Here is a 26299-nt window from a genome sequence, read left to right as displayed (position 1 = left end):
AAACCTTTTTTGTACACTTCTAATTAATACCAATATCTCCTTATGGCATACAAACCTTTCTTGGGTCTAATTGGGTCTGGCTTTTTAACTAAGTGACTTACCAGTTTTTAATATTAAGGATTAGAAAGGGTTAGGATTTCATAATACAGTGACACTAAGATTGTTAATCTAGGATGTCCCACAGTAAAAAAGATGTATCTTTTGCTTTTTAAGTTGTTTTTTTCCGAAAATGCTATGGAATACAAGGATGTCTGTATGCTGTAGGAATAAAATTCCACACCAGAGAGAATTTTTTCCTTAGCAGAGGTGACAGATCTCAGAAAAAAGATTTCCAACCTCCTGCTGCGTCTGTTCTTAAGGACTAATAGCATCTGCAATTCAAAGGATTCTTTTTGCACAAATAAGCACAAGGAATCATGCTTTAGCTGGAAAGTGTTCTAGCATAATCCTTTCGCTTTTGTGCACCAATTTGAATTAGCATTCTACAGCTGCTTGATGTTGTAGCTGTTCCGTTTTAGGAATCCTTCCAGCTTACACTAGTAAGTACAGATGTTATGTGATCCTATCTCGCCTACATTCTGACTGATGGGTTCGGAGCCGATCCCTCGGCTCCGACTCTGCACGCTTATGCTATAGAGCGAGGCCTCTAATTGGCTGAGCTATCTTTATCCCAGGATGCACCACCACTAATCCCCCAGATCTCGTTTGCCGCTTACAGAGCTTGGACGTGGTCTCAACATTGGCTGGGCTAAGTACTATATATTAGGCTTTTTTCCTGTCAGTATTTGCTTCATTTAAACCCAAAAGCTGTTTTAACGACTATTCTTTGTGTACGAGTGTTTTTCTAAAATTTGGTTAAAATTTTCGTGTTTTTTCCTGTCAGAGAAGGTTCCGTGTAAGTTAGAGGGGCCTTCCCCTGTGGTTACTACTACTTTAGTGGTTGTGTGTGGGTCAAGTACCTGTTTAAGTTAGAGGGTCTTGACCCTCCTTTTTTCCCTTTCTCTTTCTGACAGTCTTGTGTGTAAAAAAAAAAAAAAAAAAAAAAAGTTCTTTAGTTTAAATATTTACACTAAGTTAGTGGCATACATATTTTTTGTTCCTGTGTGTCAAACCCTTTAGTGTTTACTGTGGTTATCTGTTTTTTGTAGCCTGATTATGTCTAAAGAGCATAAACCCTCCGGGTTTAAAAAGTGCACGAGGTGTGGCTTCAAAATGTCCATAACGGACGACCACTCCTCGTGCGTCTATTGTCTTGGTGCTAAACATCTGCAAGAATCATGCAGTGTATGCCATGCGTTTTCCTCCAGAGTCCTCCAGGAGAGGAAAAACAAATTAATCCTCAAAGGATTAATCAAGCCTTCCTTCGAGGAGGCTTTATCTTCCTCTCCATCTCCTTCTAAAAAGAGGAAAGCGTCGGCTCCGACCAGTCAGTCGGAACCGACTGCTAAGAAAACTAAGCAGACTTCTCCATCGGCTCCAAGGACTTCGGAGCCGAGGTCGGAACGGTCTGCCTCGATGCCTCCAGCCTCGACCCCCCTGGTTTCGGAGCCGAGGTCTGGGGCATCGAGAGGCGGGTCACCCTCATCGACTCCACTGATATTGGAGCTGATAAGGGTCATCGGCTCAGACTCTTCCCCCTCAGAGCCGAAGTCCTTATCGGCGCCGAGGGAAATTTCCTTGAAGGTTTCCTCGGAGCCGATAATTGTTGAGTCATTTCGGAGCTGGTCCCCGAGCCCTTCGGAGCCGATGGAGAAATCGGTTCGGGCCCGATCAGTATCCTCGAGATCATCCAAGATGTCTGATTCGGACATCGACAGGGTGCTCCTTCGACTCTTCCAGTCTCCGGTGTTCCAAAAGATGGTTTCAGCTCCAGCCCATTTGGCTTCGGAGCCGATGGTCCACTCCCCTACTGTACTTCCTCCTCCAACAGCTTCGGCACCGTTGGAGCAGGTGCCGGTGGAACCAGTGGAGGTGTTAGGGTCAGGCCCGACCCTTGCTCCGACTCCGGCTCTTGGGTCGGAGTTCAGTGCATGGACTTCTTCCTTCGGCCCTGGGGGGGAGGCTTCGGGATTGATGCTTTCGGTCCTAAGTCTCCCTCTTGGTGCGTCGGCGGGAGTACCGCCCACTGTCGTGGCCACGGAGGGGGGACCCTCCCAGGATTCTGGTGGTCCCGCCTTCAGGGCTATGAGGAGTGCTGTAGCCAAATCTTCCTTGGCTACCTCCACAGTTTCCCCAGGTCCTTCCCTACATTTGGAGACTGGGTCGTTGGCAGTCCCCCTGTCCGTAGACAGCGGAGCCCCTGGGCCTCAGGTTACCCCGCTGGGGTTTCTCCCCCTCCTGGAGGTCCTTCTGAAGCCTCTTCGGAAGAACCTCCCAGGAAGAGAACGTGCAAGAGGAAGCACGTTGACTCCCCTGACGAGTCTTTGACATCTGACACTGATCTCGATGATGCAGAGGGGTCCCCCAAGTCGTCCTCGGATGATGTCTCCTTTGCAGACATCCTGGAAGCCCTAAAACAACGAGGCGGCTGGCAGTCCAAACCTCCCTCTGCTGATGAGTCGGTGTTCCTGAAGGCCTTCGGGGCTCAGCCCTTCGCCTCCTGGGTGTGTCTGCCCTTCGACGAGCTCTTGGACTTGATCTGTCGAAGGGCATGGGAACACCCAGACTCTGTGGAACCAGTGCCCGCTCGTCTGAACAAATTTCTCTCTGCGCCTTCGGATAAAGAGTTCCTTACGAAAGGTGTGGCTGTAGATGTTATGGTGGTGGCATCTGCTACCCAGCAAGATGTAGCAGAGGCTTCTACGTCCGTCCATCCTCCTAATAAGGAGTCTAGGAGCATGGATCGGTACGGTAAGCGCACCCTTAGTTCAGCGGCCTTTACTCTGAGGTCTTTGAACTACCTGATGCACTTTACGAGATTTCAGAGGGATCTGATTAAGGAGCTGTCCGATACCCTCTTAGGTAACCTGCCTGAGGAGCTGGCCCAGACGGTTGGCTCTCAGCTGGCTACAATGTCGTCCATTTCGAACTCGTCCATGAGGCTCATTTCGTATGTGGCCGAAGGGGCGAGTAGAGCGGCGGGTACAGGCATTGCTCTACGAAGGCAAGCCTGGCTCCACCTGTGTCATTTCGCGGAGGCCTTTAAGTCATTTGCCGACGCCCCCTTTGATGGGTCCTCCCTGTTTGGACCCAAGGTAAAAGACACACTTACCCGCTGTGAACAGGAGGGTAAGACTCTGACTGCCGTAGGGGCACGATTTTCCACTCCCTTTCGGCCTTATCCCAAGGCTAAAAGAGGAGGGAAAATGTGGTTCCGTAGATCTCAGAAGTCTTACCCCTCTCAGCAGGAAGGTTCCCCCTCCAGAGGCAGAGGAGGGGGAAATTCATCCGGAAGACGCCATCCCAGAGGCGGCAGAGGCCCTCGCAACACTGGAGACCGCAAGTCCTTTCGTGGCTCTTCAGCTTTTCATAGTCCCTGAGGGATTGCCCGGCTGTGCTGCTCCGGAGCCAGTCGGGGTCGCCAAGCACCTGAAGGCCTGGGAAGGGATCACTCAGGACCGATAGGTGCTTCGGATTATCGCCGGAGGTTACTCCATCCCATTCTCTCGACCCCCCCCTCAGTCCAAAAAAATCCCGGACCCGCCACCCAGTCAACGGGATACCGCAGCCTTAGAAATTTCAAAGCTGCTGCAAAAAGGAGTCATCCAACCGGTCCCCGCAGACCAGATCGGATTAGGGACTTACTCAAGATTCTTTTTGGTGCCAAAAAAACCAGGGACTTGAGGCCCATTTTGGACCTAAGCAACCTAAACCATTCAGTCAAGAAGTCCAAGTTCCGAATGGTCACTCTACAAACCATTCTCCCATTGTTGGAGAAGGGTGTTTGGATGTGCTCCATAGATCTCAAGGACGCGTATTATCATATCAGAATACATCAAACGTCCAGGAGACATCTGCGCTTCAGCCTAGGAGGCAGTCATTTTCAGTTCCGTGCGCTGCCCTTTGGTCTCACCACAGCCCCCAGGGTGTTCACCAAATGCTTGGCAGTAGTGACTGCTCACCTGAGAAGTCTAGGATTCCAGGTGTTTCCGTACCTAGACGACTGGCTCCTAACTGCCACCTCCAAGCATCTACTTATGCGGAGCCTGCAAGCCACTATATCACTGGGCAATGCCCTTGGAATCACCTTCAATTGGCCATATTCTGTGTTGCGGCCATCTGAAAGAATAAGATTCATAGGGGTAGAGATAGATTCAAACTAGATGCGGGTCTATCTACCTGCAGACAGAATTCAAACCATTCAAAATCAAGTTCGAGCCTTACTCCCCAGGTCCAAAACCCCAGCCAGAATGGTTCTGCAGCTATTGGGATCCATGTCTGCCACAGTTCTGCTAGTTCCCTTGGCAAGGTTGCACATGAGAATCCTCCAGTGGCTTCTTTCAACTCAGTGGTCCTTTCAGGAACTCCCTCTCAATCACCTCATGTGGATCACGGAATCTTGCAAACGGGACCTTCAATGGTGGCTAGTGCCTTCCAATTTGGATCAGGGACGACCCTTTGTTCTTCCTCCTCCGGCGGCCACTTTGACCACGGACGCCTTCCAGATGGGGTGGGGGGGGCATTCCCTGGGCAGGTCAGTCCAAGGCAAATGGCACCCGGAAGAGACCCCTCTTCACATCATCATCCTAGAAATGAGGGCAGTACTCCTGTCCCTTCGAGCCCTTCACGATTATCTCCCTCAAGGAGTAATTGCTGTTCACTCGGACAATATGTCAGTTGTCTGGTACCTGAACAAACAGGGAGGGACCAGATCCTATCCCCTTTGCAGAGAAGCCATGAGAGTTTGGGAATGGGCAGTCTCGACCAAACGCTTCCTAGTGGCTACTCACATACCGGGCAAATCCAATGTCATAGCCGACAGGTTGAGCAGAACCATCCTCTCTCCTCACGAATGGTCTCTGAATACGACAGTTACAAGGCAGATTTTCAGCGAATGGGGAGTTCCGTGTTGCGACCTCTTCGACTCCTCTGAATGCAAGTGCAAAGAATTTTTCTCCCTAACCCGGCTCCAGGGAAGAGCCCCATGGACGATTAGTCCATCATTGGCCCACCGCCTGCTTTATGCCTTCCCTCCAGTTCCTCTCCTCCCAGGGTGATTCAAAAGGCATCTCTTAGGGAGCAAGATGATCTTAATTGCTCCTTACTGGCCTCGTCAAGTGTGGTTTCCCTATCTTCGGAAACATGCTTTGAAGGTCCATGGTTCCTGGACCAGGTCCCAGACCTACTGATTCATCAGTCGGGACTACTACACCAGTCCCTACACACCTTAAAATTGACGGCCTGGCTCCTCCTCTTCCGGCGATAGTCAGGAGTCATACACTGGATCCAGATGTTGTGCACATATTATCTTCAGCCCACAAGTCTGCTACAAAGAAACTGTATTCTAGCAAATGGAAAAGGTTTGCTATTTGGGCTCAACTCCGGGCCCTGGACCCCATTTCTACTCCCCGTGGCAGAAGTACTAAAATTCCTGACCTCTTTTCAATCAAGGCTCTTCAGTTTCTACCATCAAAGTACAATTGGCAGCAATTTCTAATTTTCATGAATCCATAGACCCACCTTTAATGAGCAACAGATTGTGTAAGACCTTCTTGAAAGGTGCTGCTCTATTAAGACCTCCGATTTCTCATCCTGCACCTCCATGGGATCTCGATATAGTGTTGCGTGCCTTGACTTCTTTCCCTTTGAACCGGCAGCTACCTGTGATCTAAAGTTTCTATCATGGAAGACAGCCTTTCTAGTGGCGATTACTTCAGCCAGAAGGGTTTCAGAACTTCAAGCTTTGTCAGTGAAACCCCCGTACTTGGTTTTTCATACAGACAGGGTATCCCTCAGACCAAATCCTTCTTTTGTTCCTAAAGTTTGTTCTACTTTATGCTTGCAACAATCGTTAGAGCTTCCAGTTTTTTTCCCAAAATACTCCAATAAAGCGGAGTTTATTTTCCACACACTAGATGTCCACAGACAGTTACGTTTTTATTTAGATAGGACCAAACAATCAAGGAAAACAGATCAGTTGTTTGTATCCTTTGCAGAAAACAAATTGGGCAACGCTGTCACAAAGGTCACTATTGCCAAATGGATCAGGGACTGTATTACTCAAGCTTATATTTATTCTAACAAAGAGCTTACCAACTCTGTCAAAGCTCATTCTACAAGGGCTATGGCTACTTCGGTAGCATTTCATTCTAAGCTTGATATTGGTGACATTTGTGCTGCGGCTACATGGTCTTCCCCGCACACCTTCATTTCCCACTACAAATTAGATGTGGCATCTAGAGGACGAGCTTCATTTGGTTCCACAGTGCTCAGGAGTGTTTTCCAATGAGCCACCCGGGATTTAGGTGCTAGGGACGCTGTCCCATCAGTCAGAATGTAGGCGAGATAGGATCACATAACATTTTTTAGTTATGTACTCACCATAACTTCAGATGTTTGGGATCCATCTCGCCTACATTCCTAATAACCCACCCTCCTTCCCCCTTCCTTGGAGATCAGAGGATATCAGAAGGTCCAAATCCTGTTGTTTCATCTTGAAACATCTAACAATGTTATATAAACAAGCTGTGCATGTGTGCATGAATGCGGACAAACAAGATCTGGGGGATTAGTGGTGGTGCATCCTGGGATAAAGATAGCTCAGCCAATTAGAGGCCTCGCTCTATAGCATAAGCGTGCCAAGTCGGAGCCGAGGGATCGGCTCCGAACCCATCAGTCAGAATGTAGGCGAGATGGATCCCAAACATCTGAAGTTATGGTGAGTACATAACTAAAAGTTTTGCCAGTGTGCTCCTCTTAACGCAGATATTCAAAGGAGAAACCTGCACTGATACAAACACGTGCGTGGATGAGTTGACAAAGGTCAATCTAGACGGCCTGCTCATTGCAGTTAGCTCCCTGCATCTGTCATATCATTTTCCCTTTATCTAACACAATCGCTTTTGAAAGAATTGGTAGTTGTACTGTACACCAGCATATCAATATCTGGGAGCTTATTACAGTTGACAGTTGTCTCTGTGATTAAGTGCTTACTTAATTCCAAGTTGACATTTATTCTTAAGTTTTGGAGATTGCAACTTCTACCACCTTTGTCTTTTTTTATTTTAGCTTTCTCCTTCTCATTGTCCCATATTACTTTTCACCTCTGCTTCTTGACTTTGACTGTTGATACTTATGTCAGTAGTTGTCTTCCACAAACTGCAGACAGAGGTAGCAATGCATTTTTTTCCTGTGTGTTTTCCCCCCACCCTACTCTTGTCAGCCATCAAGCCTACCCAGAATCAACATTGTATGTTCATTCCTTTTACTCAGGAATTTCATCCGTTCAAAGTAAGAACTGTCTGGAGGCAGCAGTTATTCAGGCATCCATGAGGGTGCTTTATGCCCCTGGTAGCATCCTGGCAATGAAAGCATTTTCATGGTAGCCTAACACCATCCATGGACAAGGAAGGAGTGCAGTGCACATCAGTACAGTGGCTTCCCTGTGAGAGTGTACACTTCCTCACACTCAGGTTGAAGGCCGTCACCAGGCAGTGGCCATGAGTACCTAACACCTGGCCCTAGGTCATGCATTTGCACTGTTGTCCCTCTTCTAAGGGACTGTGGCACTGCATGATGAGATCCACCATGCCTCCCACCCCTAGCCAGCTCAGTTTAGCACCTCAAACAATCTAAAATGAGATGCCAGGGCCACAGTCAGGACTTTATGCCATAGCAACTATCTTTTACTGAATTACACTTGGGCATTACGTTTCTGACTTGATGAACTGAAGATCGTAAGTGTTCACACTACCATGGGGCACATGCCAACTGACACCAAAGAAGCAGCAATGTGAGAATGACATTATGCTTAGGCAAGTTAATTCCTGAAGGCATGAAAAATAGGATGAATGAGCAAATAACTAATTTCAGGGATGTGACACTTTTTAATGCTGCTGCTGCTTTTTCCGTATGTGTCTGTTTTGTTATGAACTACTATGGTGAATACACTAGCACAGCTATTTCATGCTTAAGTGTCCTCATATTGAAGATGTTTTTTGTGTTTCACTGTTGCAGTCATCACATTTGGGTTATCCCTACCAGGGTAGCCCTCGGCAGGCCCGAATACCAGAGACTTAGTATTTCTGCGTCCACTGCTGTCGCTTCAGAACCGACACCAGATCAGTGGTCACAACTGAATTGCTGCAGCTTATTTGTTTCGTTACTGTACTGTTGGCTTTAACTATACTTTCATCATTATATGCATTAGAACAGAAAGTAATTAAAAGTATCTTCTAACCTGTTTTTTTTTTGGGGGGGGTTGCTGATTCCAGTGTCCCTAGTCCTCTTTCTACTTTACATACTCATTTCTTCCCTTTCTGACCATGGACTGACCCTGATCTAATTAGTTGGTAAAGAATTTTTAGTCCCTTTAGTTTTACACACAGGTCAGACATATTGTTTATCAAGCAGAGGAGAAGTTGTGGACATTAGTGAGTTGAAGGATTTTATTTGGAAGAGGGCAAGAGTCAAGTGGGATAAGCTAATCCTCCCAACAAAACAAGGAGATTTAAGATTACCTGAATTGAAAGATATTTCAGAGCTGCACAGTTAAGGCTGTTCTATATAACAAGCAGAAAACTACAGTTCAAAGTGGAAGGGGATGATGATGAAGCAGGGGGATAATTCAAAAAATAAAGAATGGGGTTTTGGACGCATATCATTACGGAGAATAACTGTCATGCCAACTATTATGTTCAGAAAGTACACTAAGAACTAAGCCAGCACGGGAATGAAGTAAGGAGATTTTTGACAATAGGGATGACTGCATATGACATAGGGCAATACTGCCAGAGACAGAAGCCCTCGCAAGTACGGCAGGTGCAACCGGCCAAAAACATCCAAATTCGAACAAAATAGCCAGCACCAAGTGTTGTAGCAGAAAAAGTTTAGTTTAACATAGCATCATGCTGCCAGCCCAGCCATCTGAAATTTTATAAATAATCGCATGTCATTTGTGAGTGTCAACATGATACATAATGCTTGTCTAACAAATGCATTAGAACTATAGGTTATGCGTATATTAAACTACTGGTACAGAAGTGTGTGTTGAACAGGGTTTGTACAGTACTGAGCTTCAAGGATGTGTCTACAGTGTACCCTACTGGAACAGAAATGTATATAAACTATATACCTGTGCAAATGTATATGTTTTAACAGAAACTAGAACATAGAGTTAACTTGTAAAACTTCAAGAAAATAAGTTGAAATTAAATTGTTTTATGATTGTGCTATTAAATTGTTTTACGATTGTGCTATGAAAGTTATCTTTCACTTTCAGTGAGCAGCAGACATTGTCAAGACGTAGACTTTTTTGTATTTTCTTGAAAGAGAAGTAATTACTAGGTTTAAGATGTAGAAGTATTTTATTGTTTTATGACTCTCAGGATCTGCAAATATCTGAGAGATGTGTATTTTTAACAGTAGCCTAGGAACTAACGTCAAATGGCAAAAAACGATGTTATCCAAGCTAATCCAGCAGTAGTATTTGATATTAATTTAAGAACTCTTTCAGAGAGAGACTGGGTATTTTGTATCTTGTCTTTGACCTAGAAAGAGAACTTCCACTCATCACCACCTTCTGCACTTGCCTTGCTGTAAGTACGTTTTTAGGGCATATTAACTCTTTTAGATTCAGGTAGGAATATAGTAAAGTGTAGCTTAGATGTTTTCTTTATTTCAGACTGTCCTGCAATGTTGTTTTAAATGTTTCCTGTGATTTTGAACTCTGATGTAACTGATTACTTACTGAGTATTGTCTTGTTCTTTTACTATTTATTTGTTATTAAATATATTCAAATCTGTTGTGACTGATATCTGAGAGACATATTTAAGCTCTTAGAGTACTTGCATATCTATTTGGTGATGCTGTACAGGCCACTCCTAAATAGCCTTGCTCTTGGACAGACTATCATTTGGATTATTAGTAACATTACACAGTAGGATTGGACACCCTTTAAGGGCCTTAGTGTAGCTGATAGATTTGGCTGGTGGCAGCTGGAACTACCTTATAGTCTGGGCAGAAGGGGGCATAGCTAGTAAATCTGTGCCAGCCTTTCCCAGGTGTGTATGTATGTTTGTATATAAACCAAACCTCAAAGTGTGTGTGTGTGTGTGTGTGTGTGTGTGTGTGTGTGTGTGTGTGTGTGTGTGTGTGTGTGTGTGTGTGTATCAGCTACTTGGGCAGGGACACAAAGCACTGGCTGGACAGAGAGAGTGCAGGAGGCCTTTGCTTGGCTACCCAGCTGAGATCTCAACTCTATAGCTGTGCCAGCGGGGAGTCTTATTGGGGATCTGGAGAAAGTGGGAGAAACCAGCCCTAGATTGACTGTGATCTCTTTATGCTGTTAAGGGAAATTGCACTTTACTGTGTGTGTGTGTACTTGTCATCCTCCAAATGTGTGTGTTCCCCACTATTGCCAGTGGTGAGGATTGAGGCTCTTTGATTACTGGGCCAGTGCTGGGGCATCACACTGCAGTTAAGGGTACAGAGAATAGATAAGAGGGGGGCTGTAATTTACTAGAGGAAACCAGCGAAGAAACAAAGGTAATGGGAACAAATAATTAGAGAAGGAAAGGTAAGAGAATGGGAAGAGGCCAAAAAGACATTTTGATTGTAGTCTAGTGATCGCCTTCCCTATCAGGGATTGATATCTGAATATAGACAAAGAGAAAGAAATAGTGGAATCCTAAATAAAAGACCTGCACTGGCTGAGTTTTTAATTGAATCTAGAACAGAAGCTGGTGTTAAAAAAGGGGATAATTAGTAAGGCATATAAAATATTGCACGATAGCTACAGGAATTGATCCAATGAGGTCAGGAAAGATTGGGAAGAGAGATTAGATATGCAGTTCACAAAGAAACAATGGGAGGACATGTGTATGGCTCTCAAATATGCAAGAAAGTCTAGATGATTTAGGATTTTTGACTGGAAGTATCTGCATAGATACTTTTACACCCCAAGCAGGTTCCAAAGATTTTTTTTCCTCAGGTAGATGGCAAATATTGGAGGTGTGATGGTGAAGAAAGAGGTAACTGGAAAACTATGTTTTGGGCGTATAATGAATTGGCACACTTTAAAAATTCCCTACAGAGTACTCTGTCAGGAATACTGGTTGAGCAAATTATTGTTAACTAAGGAAATCATTTTTGGGTTGGGATACAGGATCCAGATTGACTAGACACACTAAGACCTTGTTAAGTGTAATGTTGGTGGCTGCTGGAAAAAAAAAGCCATTATTAGAAAATGGAAATCAAAACCTAAACCAACTATACTTGAAGTAGTGAATATTGTAGCAGGAAGTGGGATCTTTAGAGAAGGGTAAGAGTAAATTATATAGATAATTGAAAATTGTGTGAACAATACATGCAGAAAGATGTTTTGGAGGAGGAATGAGGTTTACAAGAAGGCAGGCACTGAATAATTTTTGTAGTGTTTCTTATATTATGCATTACATGTATTATATATGTTATAATATTTGCAAATGTGAACTTGTTAATGTGGTTTGATTGGTTTTATATAAATGTAAGTTGGTCAATGTCAGGAGTGATAATTCAATAAAGGTTCTTAAAAAATTTTTTGGTAACGTAATTCTAGGTACAAGAGATGGAAAATTTGCACTCAGTAGCTCATATGAGCTGTGATGTTTTTTGTTGGTCTGTTTTACCATTCATGGATTTGATGTATGTAAATGCTGCTGGCAGACAGAGATGGGCATAGTTTGGTGTATTAACTCCAAAGATACTTGTCAGCATCCTATTTCTTATGAAGACTGCCAGGTCAAATATGGTCCCTTCTCTTGTCAGTAGTGGACTAGCTGTTCTTTTAGCTTTGAATGCTGAAGACTGTAACTTGAAAAACGTCAGGTGTTACGTTAACAACTTTTTTTTTCTTTTTAGCAAAGAAAATGCCAAAACTGGACACCCAAAATCCAACCCATGCAAGTAAGAATCGAGGACTTACTATTCATGATGCAGAACAGTCACATCGACGAGGGTGCTGTGGTGGAAATTGATTCTGTGGGCATCTACAGCAATCTATAATGTGGATGTTAAAGATCTTACGTCCTTTTTGTATAATAGGCACTAATGTGTTTTGCATTATTTTTTGTACCTTATTAATTGGAGTAAGACATATGCCTTTTGAAAATTTGAAAATGGCACCTGTAAAGTATTCAGCCTGTTAGAACTGAAGTAATGAACTTATTGTGATATGGAGACCAGTCATCAGTAGAAGGATAATTTACAGTGCAGCAAGGCTGGATCTAGGACTTGTACTTACTGTACTCGTACAGGCCATACTGTTAATACACTTGTTTGTACAGTTAGTGTGCTGCAGTGGAATCTGGGTTGCCCTTTAATGAAACACAGTTAGAATCTGGTGTCTGTTTAATACCACACCACACCACTAATATAAGGCTACTGGTATTGTTATACAGTTGTGGACCTTAAGCCTGCATGTCTCCCCTTCCTTTTCATTTCTCTTCAGCAGTAGCCACCTCCTCCTCCCAGTCCCATTCAGTCCCTTCTACCTACCTACATTTGTGTCTGTGTGACCATTTTTGTTTTGTTGGGGAAGAGTTTTTAACCCAAATGTTCTGCATTATCCTGTAGTTGGGTGTTGCAGGAATAATTTAACTTTGCTTCTCTAACTGCATATGTTTAATATCAATAATGAGGATGACTGTGCATTGCCATGATTTCCTGACCTTCAGACTTCCATATAGGATTTGCAGGAGAGATCTGATCTTGCTGATAAGTTCCAGGAATGTGGTTTCTCAATCATCCAAGAATGGAAAGTGAGGGCCTTCAGCAGTTTGTTGTAACTCCTTTCATCACGCTGACTTTAGTCCAGTACCTAGGGGCATTTGTCAAAGCTGGACATCTGTAACACAAGTAGTCACTCTACTGTTGTCCCAACTGCAAAACGAATTTCTGAGGGGTGTTTTGCTGACTTTAAGCCACTGAGCCTTACTAGTGAACCATCCTTTTGTCAATTACTTTTCCTCTGGTAAGCCTCATAAGAGAGAGAAGTGAGAGCTGGATTGTGAAGGTTGTCACACTGCAAGGAGTGAGGCTTCAGAAGGAGTAATATGGTATGTGGCCATCTTAGTGTTGTTTGCTCCATACACATTCTCTACAGGATATTTTGCTTGTACCAGCTAACTTAAGCGTTGGCTATCTTTTGTAAATTTCTGAGGGGCTTCAGCTCTTCCCAAATAGGAGACATGATGTCTGGCTACCCTGCCTACACCAGTTGTCCCTCAGGCGTCTGAGTTAGTAACTGAATGGATGCTGCCAGCATCACGTCTCCTTCTGTGCCATCAGGCCAGTCTTACAAAGACTACATTTTTTTATTCTGTTGCAGGGTTAAAATTTACATACAATAAGAAGAGCATGTGGCCAAAGCCCTTATCTACTGAACAGTTCAAAATGAAACAATGTAATGCATTAATCCTCCTCTGTGTCATTTAATAACGGATGTTTATTTTGCCTATGCAATTTTTCCTCATTTCCTTGGGCACCTGTAAAAATGTTTAAAAAACTTGCAATGTATAGTTACAGTTGCACATTATATTACATGTAAGCAAAGGTACTGCTAGCTTTGTACCTGCAAATTTTTAAACGTGGATGTATGTTTAGAATGAAAGCTATAAAATTTGTATATTTATTTAGACATAAAAGTATGATTCTGTACTTGCACTCCATCAGTCAGTATTGAAATGTGCAGTTTTAAATTCTGCTATAAAAACTAAAATGTATATAATTTTTATAACTTGTTCACATCTCAATTTTTTTTTGTTCACGAAAAATATTCTGTCAGTACTTAATGATATTCTATAAATGCTATAGTACAAAGAGACAAGCATACCTATTAAGTTCTTGGTGTGCATGATCTTTGTGTTGTAAAATACTTGTTTTTATTTGGTCCAAACAGACTCAGTTTAAAAAAAAAATGCTATAAGAAACTATGAATGTCCAGCTTATTGTTTTCTTGCAGTTTGAATAGAAGGAACCAGTATGCAAGGATTGTGCATTCATGTACTAATAGAGGCTTGTGGGTACAGTGATGTGATTAATAAACATTTTGGTAGGAACCATCATGCCTACATTATTAGGCATAGTAATCAAAACATTGTGTGCATTGTAGAAAAACTTTAATCAGTTTTCATGAATAGTGTTTGAGTATCAGTTGTAGGACCCTGAAAAGCTTTTCATAGTAATTTGCCCAAGTTGAAAGTGGTTCAGTAGCACTGAATTGCACAAGGGGGTTTCAAATCTAAAGCTTAAAGTTTAACATACTGATATGGAGTGCAGACATTTGAAACTAATACACTTTTATCTTTTTATCTCAGCTGGTAAGTATTTTGACACAGTAGTGCCACTCTTGCATCCCTTTTTCCATAGGGCTTCCAAATCGTTAACTTCTCGCAGTAGAGTAGTTACAACAGAGAAATTTGAATACAATGTACTGCACCCCTCCTCATGTCTGGCTACAGACCAAATCCCTTTCTCCTGACAGGATACAATGTGCAGTGATGCCAGAACAGACTGGCTTGCATGGTTGTTTTCTCTTACGCTCTTTACCTTCCTATGTATGTTTCCACAAGCATTCAAGGCATGTATGTGCCAAGGAACTGTTATGGATTCATACAAGAGGCATAACTTATTTTCAGTCCTGCCCTCTCTTGCATACTTTTCCTCAGATTAGAGCTGCAGTAGGTGGAATATACCCTGAGACATACACATTTCTAGCATCCCAGCAGATTTGAGCAGCTGAAAGTTTTATCACTGCCTCCCCATTCAGCACTCCACTGCCAAAACTACTAATCAAACTCCTGTAATGGGTGGTACAGGCAGACATTTTTCACTTGCAGGTCAGGGTGTTAGCCACTGTACAAGAAAGCATCTACCTACCAAGCCAGACAGATGTCAACAGGTTCCATTAGCTGTTCCTCTACCTTCTTGTGTTGTCTAAAGCATGTCATTCTGGCCATCTTTGTTTAGATGAAAAAAAAACAGTATGCATTTAATTTTATATAATTATGTTGAAATAAATTGTCACAGGAGTTTTGCTCTAGCTTTTTTTCCTGTCCAAAAAAGTAAAAAAAAAACCCCTACATCTATGTTTTTGAAATAGTCAGTAGTGAGTGCCTAATGTTGCTGAGTGGTAACTTCCTTTTATACTAAATACAGATCATCTGATGGGTACTTGTTTTCCCTGTACCCAGTGTTGCTGAGTACATGAAGGAGCAGCAAATGACTCAGCAGGTACCACACATTTTCTCAACTTCTGTACCCAGCTATCTTCAAATAGTTTTCCCTGGAGGGACAAAATCATTTTTTGATGAAGTACATGCTAAGGAAGAAGTACAAAAGTTTGTCCAACAAAAACTAAGTTAAACGGAGATTTTGCTTCTTGTTCTTCTGGTAATAAAGACCACAGAGAGACCCCAGTAAAACCTTTTCCAGTGCTTCACCGAAATTGTGGGAAGGAAAAAAGCGCAAGAGTCGACTTGAACAATCGAGAGTACATTGAAAATGAAGCAGAGGCAGGATATGGGAGATGGAGCTGAACAAGAATAAAACCAGTAAGTTGGAAATTCACAAATGTGAGATTACAGAGCAGTACTTGTATGTGAGAAACATGATAGAACAAAATCTGGAAAATTTTGGACTTTCTTGTACTTTGTTAAACTTGTAGGGGACTGTAAAGCATATGCCCTATTTCATATGATTTAATTTTTGGAGAATAAAACCAGTAACTTTGTAATTGACAAATATGCGATTACACAACATTAATTACATTTGTGAAACATGACAGAACAAGGAAGTATTGAACTTTTTTGGACTTTATTAAACTTGTAGGGGACTCTAAAAGCATATGCCCTAATTCATGACATTGATATTCGGAAAAATACTCAACAGGAGGGAGAAAGTTAACTAAGTAAAAACAATTTCTTTCTTAATGGTACTGTTTTAATAGTTTGATTTTCTTTGCATGTTATAAAGCAAAGTTTTCTCAGCTATTTTTAATTGTAAAGAGGATACTAATGTAAATAAGTGCTCCTGATTTTTTCCCTTTCTCCCTGTCCTTCTCCTTGTTCAATTTTAAGAAATGTAGGCACTGTAATTAAAAAAAAAAGAAATATCTGGTTAAAAGAGCACAACAAAAGAAAAATGAATGTGCTTTTCCCATTCTTGCACAAGGAAGAGACTGGTTTAAGGCCCTCTAGCTTAATCTAGTAAGTTTTAAAAGAAAGCAAGCAAATAAAAAACAAATATTGAATATTATAGGGGGTTCTAGTAAACAAGTGTGTGCTTGGCAGGTGTGTGTCTGGTGCTTATGCTTTTAGGTGACAATCTGATAAAAAGAAATGGCTTGGAAAAAATGTTTTCTGAAAGCATTCAAGTGTTTTCCCAGCTGAGAGAGCTATAAAGCTAAGACAAAGCCAGACAGCACTTATAGATGCACAGGCTGCACCATACATCTTAGCATGGCTAACCCTTCTTTTAGGTTATCTCGAGTCTGTATGTGTGGCTGTCAGTTTGGAACATTTGTTCCTGTGAGGAGGGTAAAACTTCAGTATTTGAAGATACAGTTTTGTGTGTTATTAAGTTAACAAGTTTTAGGGCTTTATTGGGGGTGCATTTTGTTTTTGTTTGAGGGCTTTCAGTAAAACAAAAACGTTTTGTAAGATGCGGCTGAAATGAAGATGTCAAGAAACATCTGTATAAAAGTCCAACCTGCCAAACAATCTATGCATGTAAAACAAAAGCTGGAACTAGACTTTTAACAAAAAAGCTGTTGTACATAAAAGATGGGAGTAATAACTTTTCAAGAGAAAGATGCTTTTTGTAATGCCTTTATACGATTATGGTCTGACAGATAAATACAAAAAAGAAAGAGTAGTGAACTATATTAAAAATGTAGAGTGCAAATAGCGATGATACAGGAGACTCACTTAGAAAGAACTGAACGTGTGAATTAGATAAAGAAAGGTTTTCAGGATGGTTATTCAGTGAAATACCTGGGGCAAAGGGAAATAGGAGTACTTTAATTGCAAGTAGAGCTCCAATAGTGATAGAAGAGGATAAAAAAGAGAATGGTAGATTTGTAGTACTAAGGGGCTACTGGCAAGGGAGGAGGATTATAGTGGCATGCATTTATATTCCACAGAAAACTGCTGTCATAGACCTTAGGAAATATAGGTGGGGACTGGAATTTGATTTGCAACAGTGATGATGTGTTTGGGGGGGGGGAAGGTAAAGAATAACAAAGGAGGGGTAGAGTTTTGAAGAAATGTATGAAAATGTTTGGCGTGGAACATGAATTCAGTACTAGGGGTTCAGAGTGAATTTACATTTTCCCCAAGATGCAAAAACTGGGCTAGGCTAGACAGAACTTAGATTTCACAGGAACATGTGAATTTATTTAAAAGTTTTGATAAGTATCCAATAAGTATTTCACATCACACACCAATAATAACTAAGATAAAAACAAAAAGTAATGAAATAAAACTGAAACACTGGTACTTTCCCACCTATCTTTTGAAAAGAGATGTATTTAAGGAATGAGTAGTGTAAATTATTGAGAAGCTATTGGAGAAGATACAAACTTCTTCGGAAAATGTAGCTAGGGAGTAGGATAAAATTAAAGTGGAGTTTAAAAATAGGTTGGAAATAGAGATATGGTAAAGAAAGTAACAAATTATGTAGAGGGACTGACAAATGTTAACACATTGCCAAATAGGGGGAATTTCACAGAAAAAGATGAGCTGTTGGAGAATGCTAAATGGAAAGTAAGAGATTACCCTGGTAGTATGCATGAGTTTAGAATGATTGCTGTTAAGCAACTGGGTTTTTTTTTATAACTCCTTAGCACAAAAACTTTTAGCACAATGACTCAAGCAACAAAAAGTAGAAAGGGTTTTCACCAAGTTTAGGGAGACTATAACAAGGAAGATAAGAGATCCTGTAGATATACTAGAAATATTTGGAAAGTTTTATGAAAGTCTGTATAAAGCAGAGAAATATGGAAATCAAGAAAAGGCAGAAAAGAAAATGTTAATGGAAGAATTAAATATGCTAGGGTTAGAGGTATAGGAGACTCAATTACTAACATAATAGGAAGAGATGAGATAAAAATGGCAATGTATAACCAATCCACAGGAAAGTCCCCTGGAATGGATCATATCCCTGAGGAAGTTTGGAAGCTAAGAGGGAAAAAAAATGATATTAAAATCTGGAAGGTTTGGTTTAACAGAATTTTAAGAGGAGGAGAAACACCAACATCTTGGAAGAAAGCAGTGATAGCTGTAATACCTAAAGAGGGAAAAGACCCATCAGATCCAGCATCATACAGGCCCATTTGTGTTTGTGTCTATAATGGCTGTAAGAATGGCAAAGGTGATGCCAAAACTGATATGGATCACTTTGGTTTTGTGGAGGGGTGGCGAACATACATTAACAGAACATTTATGATCCAGAGAGAAGCAGAATGCAAGAAAATACCACTGTTATTGGTAGGTCTTGATGCAGAGAAAGCATTTGACAGAGTAAGCAGGGAGTTTATGAGCAGGGCAATGGAAACATTTGCATTCCCTGATAAAATTATAAGGTTGATTAGGAGGATATATGAGGGATCAGGGGTGACAAAGGGGGTGGGTTCCTCTCTTATAATTTCTGTTTGAGAAGAGGAACCAGTCAGTCCCTTTTATTTGCATTATGTTTAGAACCATTGGCAAAGAAAATAAGGGACTGAGAAATTAAAAAATATAATTGGTATGGTAGTCAAGAAAAGCTGGCAGTATTTGCAGATGGTATTTTATACCTGATAAAACTAGAAAAGGCCGTTTCAGTGTTGCAGAACATGTTGAGGCAGTTTTAAATCTTTTCAGGATACAAAATGAAACTAAAACAAAGGCAATAGCTGTAAATTATGTACCCACATGTGAATTTGTTCCAATGTCCATAATTATGGGGACTTGATAAAATGAAGTACTTAGGAGTGTGGATTAAAATAGATTCTGTTGTAAGGATATGTGGGAAGAGACTAAAGAAAAGATCCGAAGTAGTTTACTTCATTTGTTCTTCAACCTGTAGGTTACGGATCCATATCGGATCCGAGCCAGCAACTTTTGGTAGCATCAGCTCTGAGCTCCAGACTCCTCCCCTTACCCATAATACACCTCCACAGCCTTCCATCCCCAGATCTTGTTTGCTGTGACTGGAACACATCATGTCTTTTGAGCGCCAGCTAGCTGTGGGTTATAAACTTTTAGTGAGTAAAAAATTTTTTCTCTTTTTGTCAGATTAGGATAGTATAGATACCCCTTCTCCCCTCCCATTGCTTTGGAGTCAAGTGTTAAGTATTCTTAGGTAGTTAGAGTAGTTTGATCTGTGGTGACCCTCCCCCATCAGGGTTTTCTATAGACTAGTGTGGTGAATGGGTGTGTGTGTTTGCTTAGAAAGTATGTGCCTGTCTTTTTAAGGCTTTCTTTCTGTCTTTGGTATGGCTGAAAAGATTGTTTTCAAGTGCTGCACAGAGTGTGGCCATAAGCTGTCCCCAGCGGATGGCCACACGATGTGTGTTTTATGCTTGGGTGTGGTCCACCTTAGTGTGGATTGTAGCAGTTGTGGGCTTTAACCCCTGCTCCCTACAGGATAGGAAGGCCAAGTTGGCCCTCAAAGGTCTTCCTTCCTCCGACTCTTTCCTCATCTTCGGCTTCAGTCACAGTGGCTGCCTCTCCCTCTGGTTTCTCCTCCCTCCCAGGCTGGGACTCAAACTCCTGCACCTAAGCCTGTGGTAGTGGAGCAGAAGAGCGGTAGAGAAAGGAAGAGAGAGTCGAAGGTGAGGGAAAAGAGGAAGACATCCCCAGACCTCGCTTCACCCAGCAAAACTCCACAGACCTGTGACTCCCTCCGGCTCCAATCTCCGAGGTTCTTCTCTGAGCCGGAGGAGTCACGTCCAACATCTCAGGCCTCGGTACCCCAACCTGCCAGGTTGAGTCTGTGGCCTCATCACGGTCAACCCGCTCCTTGTCGGATATGGATCTGGATAAGATGATGAGGCGCTTTATCCGTACACAGATCCAAGTGGGGATCTTGCCAGCCCCCCCTCTCTCTGGAGGGGGAAGCTCTTTTCCTTTCTTTCAACCCATTTCTCCTTCTCCGATCTGACATTCAGCTTCGAAGTACTCTGATCCGAGGTTGGCTTTGGTCAGGGGGTTGGCACAGATGGTACCTGTTTCCTCGACGCCGACAGCTGCCTGGAGCGTTTCGAATCCGACCAGCTCGGATCCAAGTTACTCTCAAAGCCAGAGCCTGGGTGTCTGATCCGAGGGAGTGGAACCTTTTACATCGGCTCCGACTTTGTTGAGCCAGGTTCCCTCCCTCGGAGCTCCGGACACCTCCCCGTACGTACCACCCACGCAAAGGGAGGCAGCAGCACAGGAAATTTCCCAGCTGCTAGTAAAATGAGCCATCGAAACCGTCCACCCAGACCAGTCCAGCTCTGGCTTCTACTCCAGGTTCATTTTGGTGCCAAAAAAAACGGGGGACTTACCCTGAACCTGGCAGTTGCCAAAGAGAAGTTCCGGATGGTCGTGCAACAGTCCATCATGCCATACCTGCAAGAGAGTGACTAGAAGTGCTAGTTAGATCTCCAGGATGCTTACTACCACATAAAAATGCATCGAAGCTCCAAGAGCTTCCTCGGCTTCTGGCTAGGAGTCCATCATTACCAGTTTCGAGCACTACCCTTTGGTCTCACCACAGCCCCGGGGTGTTTACCAAAGTGATGGCTGTTGTAGCGGCTCACCTGAGGCTTCAGGGGACTCAGGTCTATCTGTACCTGGACGATTGGCTCCTCACTGCTCCCACTAGGCATCTACTTTCCCAATCCAGAGATTATTTCCTGACACTTGCCCTGCATTTGGGGATCACAATCAACACATCCAAATCTCTCCTAGATCCTGTTTAGACTAGATTGGTGCCACCATAGAGGCTCTTCAGTGCAAAATATTCCTGACCTCGGAAAGAGTTTAAAGCCTGAGGCTGCATGTCTCCCTGATCTACCGTTCTCATCTTCCGATGGCTGAATCAGTGCTGAGGGCCCTAGGCTCGATGGTGGCAACCATAACTCTTCTCCTGTGTGCTCAGTTACACATGCGGATTCTTCAGTGGACTCTAGTGGTTCAGTGGTCCCTGTTGGAACTACCATTGACTTATCCTATTCAACTCAGTCAAGTGTTGTCGGTCTTCCCTCATATGGTGGATGAGCTCTCTGGACATTTTTGAGGGATGACCCTTTGTTCCAGCCCAAGCCATAGTGACCATGGATGCCTCCCAACTCTGGTGGGGGGCATTGTTCGGGCAGGACAGTCCAAGGCCTGTGGTCCCCCATAGAGACCAGCTTGCATATCAATATCCTAGAGATGAGGGCAGTCCTAGCATTGCAGGCCTTTCATGCCTTCCTTCAATGTCAGTAGTCTGGTATATCAACAAACAGGGAGGGACCAAATCTTACCCTGATGTCACGAGGCCATGAGAGAGTGGGAATGGGCGATCTCCACCGGTTGCTTTCTCATCGCAATGCACATTCCAGGACAGTCCAACATTCTAGCAGACATGCTAAGTTGGGCCATTCTGATGCCTTACGAGTGGTTTCTAAATCTGTCAGTAGCGGAACAGATCTTCAGTGAGTGGGATCAACCTTGGTGTGATCTCATCGCATCTCCTTCCAACACGAAGTGCAGCAAGCTTTTCGCTCTGAACCCCCTTCCAGTGGAGTCCCCAGAGACGCTCTAGTTCATGCTTGGCCTCCCGGTCTTCTGTATGCTTACCCACCAGTACCTTTCATTCTGAGCTTTCTGCAGAAAGTTCATTGACTGGGGAGCAAAGTGGTCCTCATTGCACCATTCTGGCCTCGCCAGGTATGGTTTCCCTTCCTCTGGTCTCACATTCTGGATCTACCTTGGATCCTAGATCCCATTCAGGATTTAATTTCACACCCTTCGGGGGTACCTCATCCAAGTCTGGACAGTCTGAAGCTCACGGCTTGGCTGCTGCAGTTCCCATAATTGCTAGGACTCCTGGATTATCCTCCTCAGTTAGATCTGTTTTGGTAGCTGCTCATAAGTCTTCGACCAGAAAGGTTTATCGCAGCAAGTAGAAGCTTTTTTTCTTTCTGGGCCTCTCAAAGGAGTTTAGACCCTTTCACTGCCACTATTTCTGCTATTCTTGATTTTCTAGCTGATATTTTCCAGTGTGGTACTAGTTCTTCTACTATCAAAGTTCAGTTGGCTGCTATTTCTCATTTTCATGTGGGCAAGAATTCTGCCCCCTTAGCATCTTCCAGACTGTGTAAAGCCTTTATCAAAGGCACTTTTTTGTTACGTCCTCTGGTCAAAAGATCCGGTTCCCCAGTGGGACCTTACCATGATGCTTCAAGCTTTGGTCACTCCGCCTTTCGAGCCTGCCACAACTGCGGATCTAAAATTTTTATCTTGGAAAACAGCCTTTCTGGTGGCTATTACCTCTGCAAGTAGGGTTTCAGAGTTACAGGCCTTGTCCATCAAAATTCCGTATATGATTTTTCATAAAGACAAAGTTTCCTTTTGAACTAATCCATCCTTTCTTCCTAAAGTGGCATCACCAGTCAATATTAATCAGACTATTAATTTGCCTGTGTTTTTTCCTAATTTTATGAACAAGATGGAATACAAACTCCACATGTTGGATGTTCATAGACCGTTATGATTCTATTTACACAGGACAAAAAATGTCCATAAATCTGATTTTGTCTCTTTCTATAAACCCTTTTTAGGGAAACCTATTCCCAAGGTCACTATAGCTAGATGGATTTCTTCATGCAAACTGCAGGTCTATAAGGACAGAGGCATGTCTCCTCCAGGTCAGGTAAAGGCTCATTCCACTAGATCCATGGCTGCGTCTGCGGCTTTTTGGTCTAGAGCGTCTTTGGATGATATTTGTTCTGCAGCTACCTGGTCCTCTTCTCATACATTTACTTCTCATTACAAATTGGATTTGACTTCCAGAAGGAGAGCATCCTTTGGTTCCACCTTCCATGAGGGCCTCCCAGGAGTTTAGTAGCTGGGGACTCTGTCCCACAGGTTGAAGATCAAATGAAGTAAACTGCTTCAGATAAAGAAGTTATGTACTCACCATAACGTTCCATCTGAGTAGTTATCTTGAACTGTCCCTCCCTCTTTCCCCCGGACCTTGGTGCATGATCAGCCTATGGGCTACAGTATAGGTCACAATTATATATTTATCAGGTCGGGTTCTCAGTATAAGTTCAGCAAACTTGATCTGGGGGTGGAAGGCTGTGGAGGTGTATTATGAGTAAGGGGAGGAGTCTGGAGCTCGGAGCTGATGCTAGCAAAAGTTGCTGGCTTGGATCCGATACGGATCTGTAACCCACAGGTTGAAGACAAATGAAGTACAACTACTCAGATGGAATGTTATGGTGAGTACATAACTTCTTTATAACAAAAGCTGACAAATTGGAAGCTCAGTTCTATGGATAGCAGTAGAACAAGGCAGTTTATGATTACCCGATATGAAGGGATATTTTAAAGCTACACAGTTAAGGCTCCTATACATATCAGAAGCAGAAATCTATAATTCAAAATGAAAAAAGATGAAATGGGGGGGGGGGGTTCAAGCAACAGGGAGAGACTGGGATTTTGGATGCACATCCTTAAAAAGAATAACAATAACCATGCAGAATACTATATTCATAGAGTAGAAGAACATATTCTAAGAACTATGCCAGCATGGAAATGGAGAAAGGATATTCTGCTGATAGGGATGACTGGAATTGGGGATACAGCCAGTAGGCAAGGGAGGCTGGAATTTATAGAAGAAAATTGGCAAAAGAACCAAGATATTTGTAAGCAAATTATTAGAGAGGGAAAGATAACTGAATGGGAACAGGCCAAGAATCTATTTGGACTGCGGGCTGTAACGAGTGAATTCCTATCAAGGAGTGACATCAGAGTATAGACAAAGAAGTAGTAGGGGGATCCTAAGCAAAACACCAGCAATGGTAAGAGTTTTAGTAGAATCTATAACAGAAGCTGCTGTTAAAAAAAGGAATAATTTGTAGAGCATCCAAAATGTTGCATAACAGTAAAAATCAATCAGAGGAGGTTAGAAAGGCTTGGTAAGAGAGACTGGATAAGTAATTCTAAAAGAAACAATGGGGGGTGGGGACATATGTATGTCTCCCAAATATGCAACAAAGTCTAGAAGAGTTAAATTATTTGCTTGGGAGTGTTTACATAGGTATTGTTATACCCCAAGTAGACTCCACAAATAAATTTTCCTGAGTTAGACATCAAAGTTTGGAAGTGTGATGGGGAAGAAAGGCAATTGGAAACATATTTTCAGGGAATGTAATGAGTTGGCAGACTTTAAAGATTTCCTGCAGACTACCTCTGTCAGAGATACTGTGTAAGCAAATTGGTGTAACTAAGGAAATAATTTTTTGAGCTGTGATACAGAATCGGAATTGCTTAGACATAGGCCTTGCTGAGTGTAATTATGGTGGCTGACAAAAAAGCAGTTACTAGAAAATGGAAATCAAAGTCTAAATCAACTTTACTAGAAGCAGTGAATGTAGTAACAGAGATAAACAACTGGAATTGGGATCTTTAGAAAAGGCTAGGAGCAAATTACATAGAAAAGAATGGGAACTGTGGGAAGAATACATGCAGAGGAGGAACAAGGTTTAAAAGAAGGCAGGAGTTGAATGACCTATGTAATGTTTAACTAACGATGACTGGATAGATTATAAGTTATGTATAATGTGTGTAACTAAATTATGTTGATAGGTTTGTTTTAATTTCTATAAATGTATGATCGCCTATGTCATACGTTGTAATTTAATAAAGACGTTTGTTTAAAAAAAAGATCTTCCTTCCCTTAAATCTCACTTTTCCCCCCTGAACATTATTGTGCATGTATTGATCCCACAATTTCCATTTATTTCTATGTAATTTGCTCCTTCCCTTTTCTAAAGATTATACTTCCATTTCTGTTATATCTGTTACACTATTCAATACTTCATATAAAATTGGTTTAGACTTTGATTTCCATTGTCTAGTAACTGCTTTTTTGGTAGCTACCAGAATTAAACATAAGGTTTTAATATGTCTTGGCAATTTAGATCCTGTGTTCCAGCTATTTGCTCACCCAGTATTTCTGATGGAGTACTCTGTAGGGAACTTCTAAAAGTCTACCAATTAATTACACTCCTAAAACAAGCTCCCAGTTGCCTCTTTCTTCCCTCTCACACCTCCATTTGCCATGTACCTGGGGAAAAAAATCTTTTACGTCTGCTTGGGGTGCAAACATACTTATGCAAACACTTCCAAGCAAAAATCCTAAACTTCCTGGACTTTGTATACACTTGGGAGCCATACATACCTCCTCCCTTTGTTCCCTTGTAAATTGCTTGTCCAATCTCTCTTCCCAATCTTTTGTAACCTCCTCTAATGAATTATTATAGTTATTGTGCAATAGTTTCTATGCCCTATTAATTATCCCTTTTTAACCCCACCGTCTGTTCTAGATTCATCTAAAATCTCTACCAGAGCAGGTCCTTCACTTAGTATTCCCCTATCTTTCTCTTTGTCTGTACTCTATCACTCCCTGGTAGGCAAGATAGCCTCTAGCCTGCTGTCCAGATGTCTTCTTGATCTCATCCCATTCCATTTTCTTTCCTTCTCTAGTTATTTGCTGCCATTACCTTGGTTCTTTTGTCAGTTTTCTCCAGTAAATTCCAGCCTCCTCTTGCTTATTGCATTCATCCCTGTCGGCAAAATCTCCTTTCTCCATTCTCATGTTGACTTGGGTCTTAGAGTACTTTCTGATAGTTTATGAGTATAATATACTGTATGGCTGCTGTTATTCTTAAGATCTGCATCCAAAATCCCACTCGCTCCTTATTTCTTGAATTTCCTCCCTGCTTAACCATCATCCCTTGCCACTAGCCCACTGCTTGTATTGTTTATATGAGCATTAATTGTGTAGCTCTGAAATGTCCCTTCAAATCAGGTGATCCTAAGCCATCTTGTTGTACTGGAAAGCTTTACTTAACTCTCTGCCTTTTCCCATACCAGATAAATTCCTTCAACTGTTTCTTGCACAGAACTTTTCTAGTTGATAAAA

At 42.4% G+C, this 26299-nt stretch overlaps 1 protein-coding gene across 1 annotated transcript in view; it reads left to right on the top strand.

The window, feature by feature from the left end:
• The window catches only part of LOC122793028 (ras-related protein Rab-5A-like), a 741974-nt gene extending 727778 nt beyond the window's left edge, over positions 1-14196 (top strand). Inside the window, exon 5 of the mRNA XM_044060682.1 lies at positions 11999-14196. Within this exon, the coding sequence (XP_043916617.1) occupies positions 11999-12114 (116 nt within the window). The 3' untranslated portion in view covers positions 12115-14196. The remainder of the gene's footprint in view (positions 1-11998) is intronic.
• The last annotated feature ends 12103 nt before the right edge of the window (positions 14197-26299 follow it).

Source organism: Protopterus annectens, chromosome 2.part0 (genome assembly GCF_019279795.1).
Source record: "Protopterus annectens isolate FY-2018-M chromosome 2.part0, PAN1.0, whole genome shotgun sequence".
NCBI lineage: Eukaryota > Metazoa > Chordata > Ceratodontiformes > Protopteridae > Protopterus > Protopterus annectens.
The sequence above is the reverse complement of the archived record's forward strand: the minus strand, read 5'-3'. Positions and strand labels throughout refer to the sequence as shown.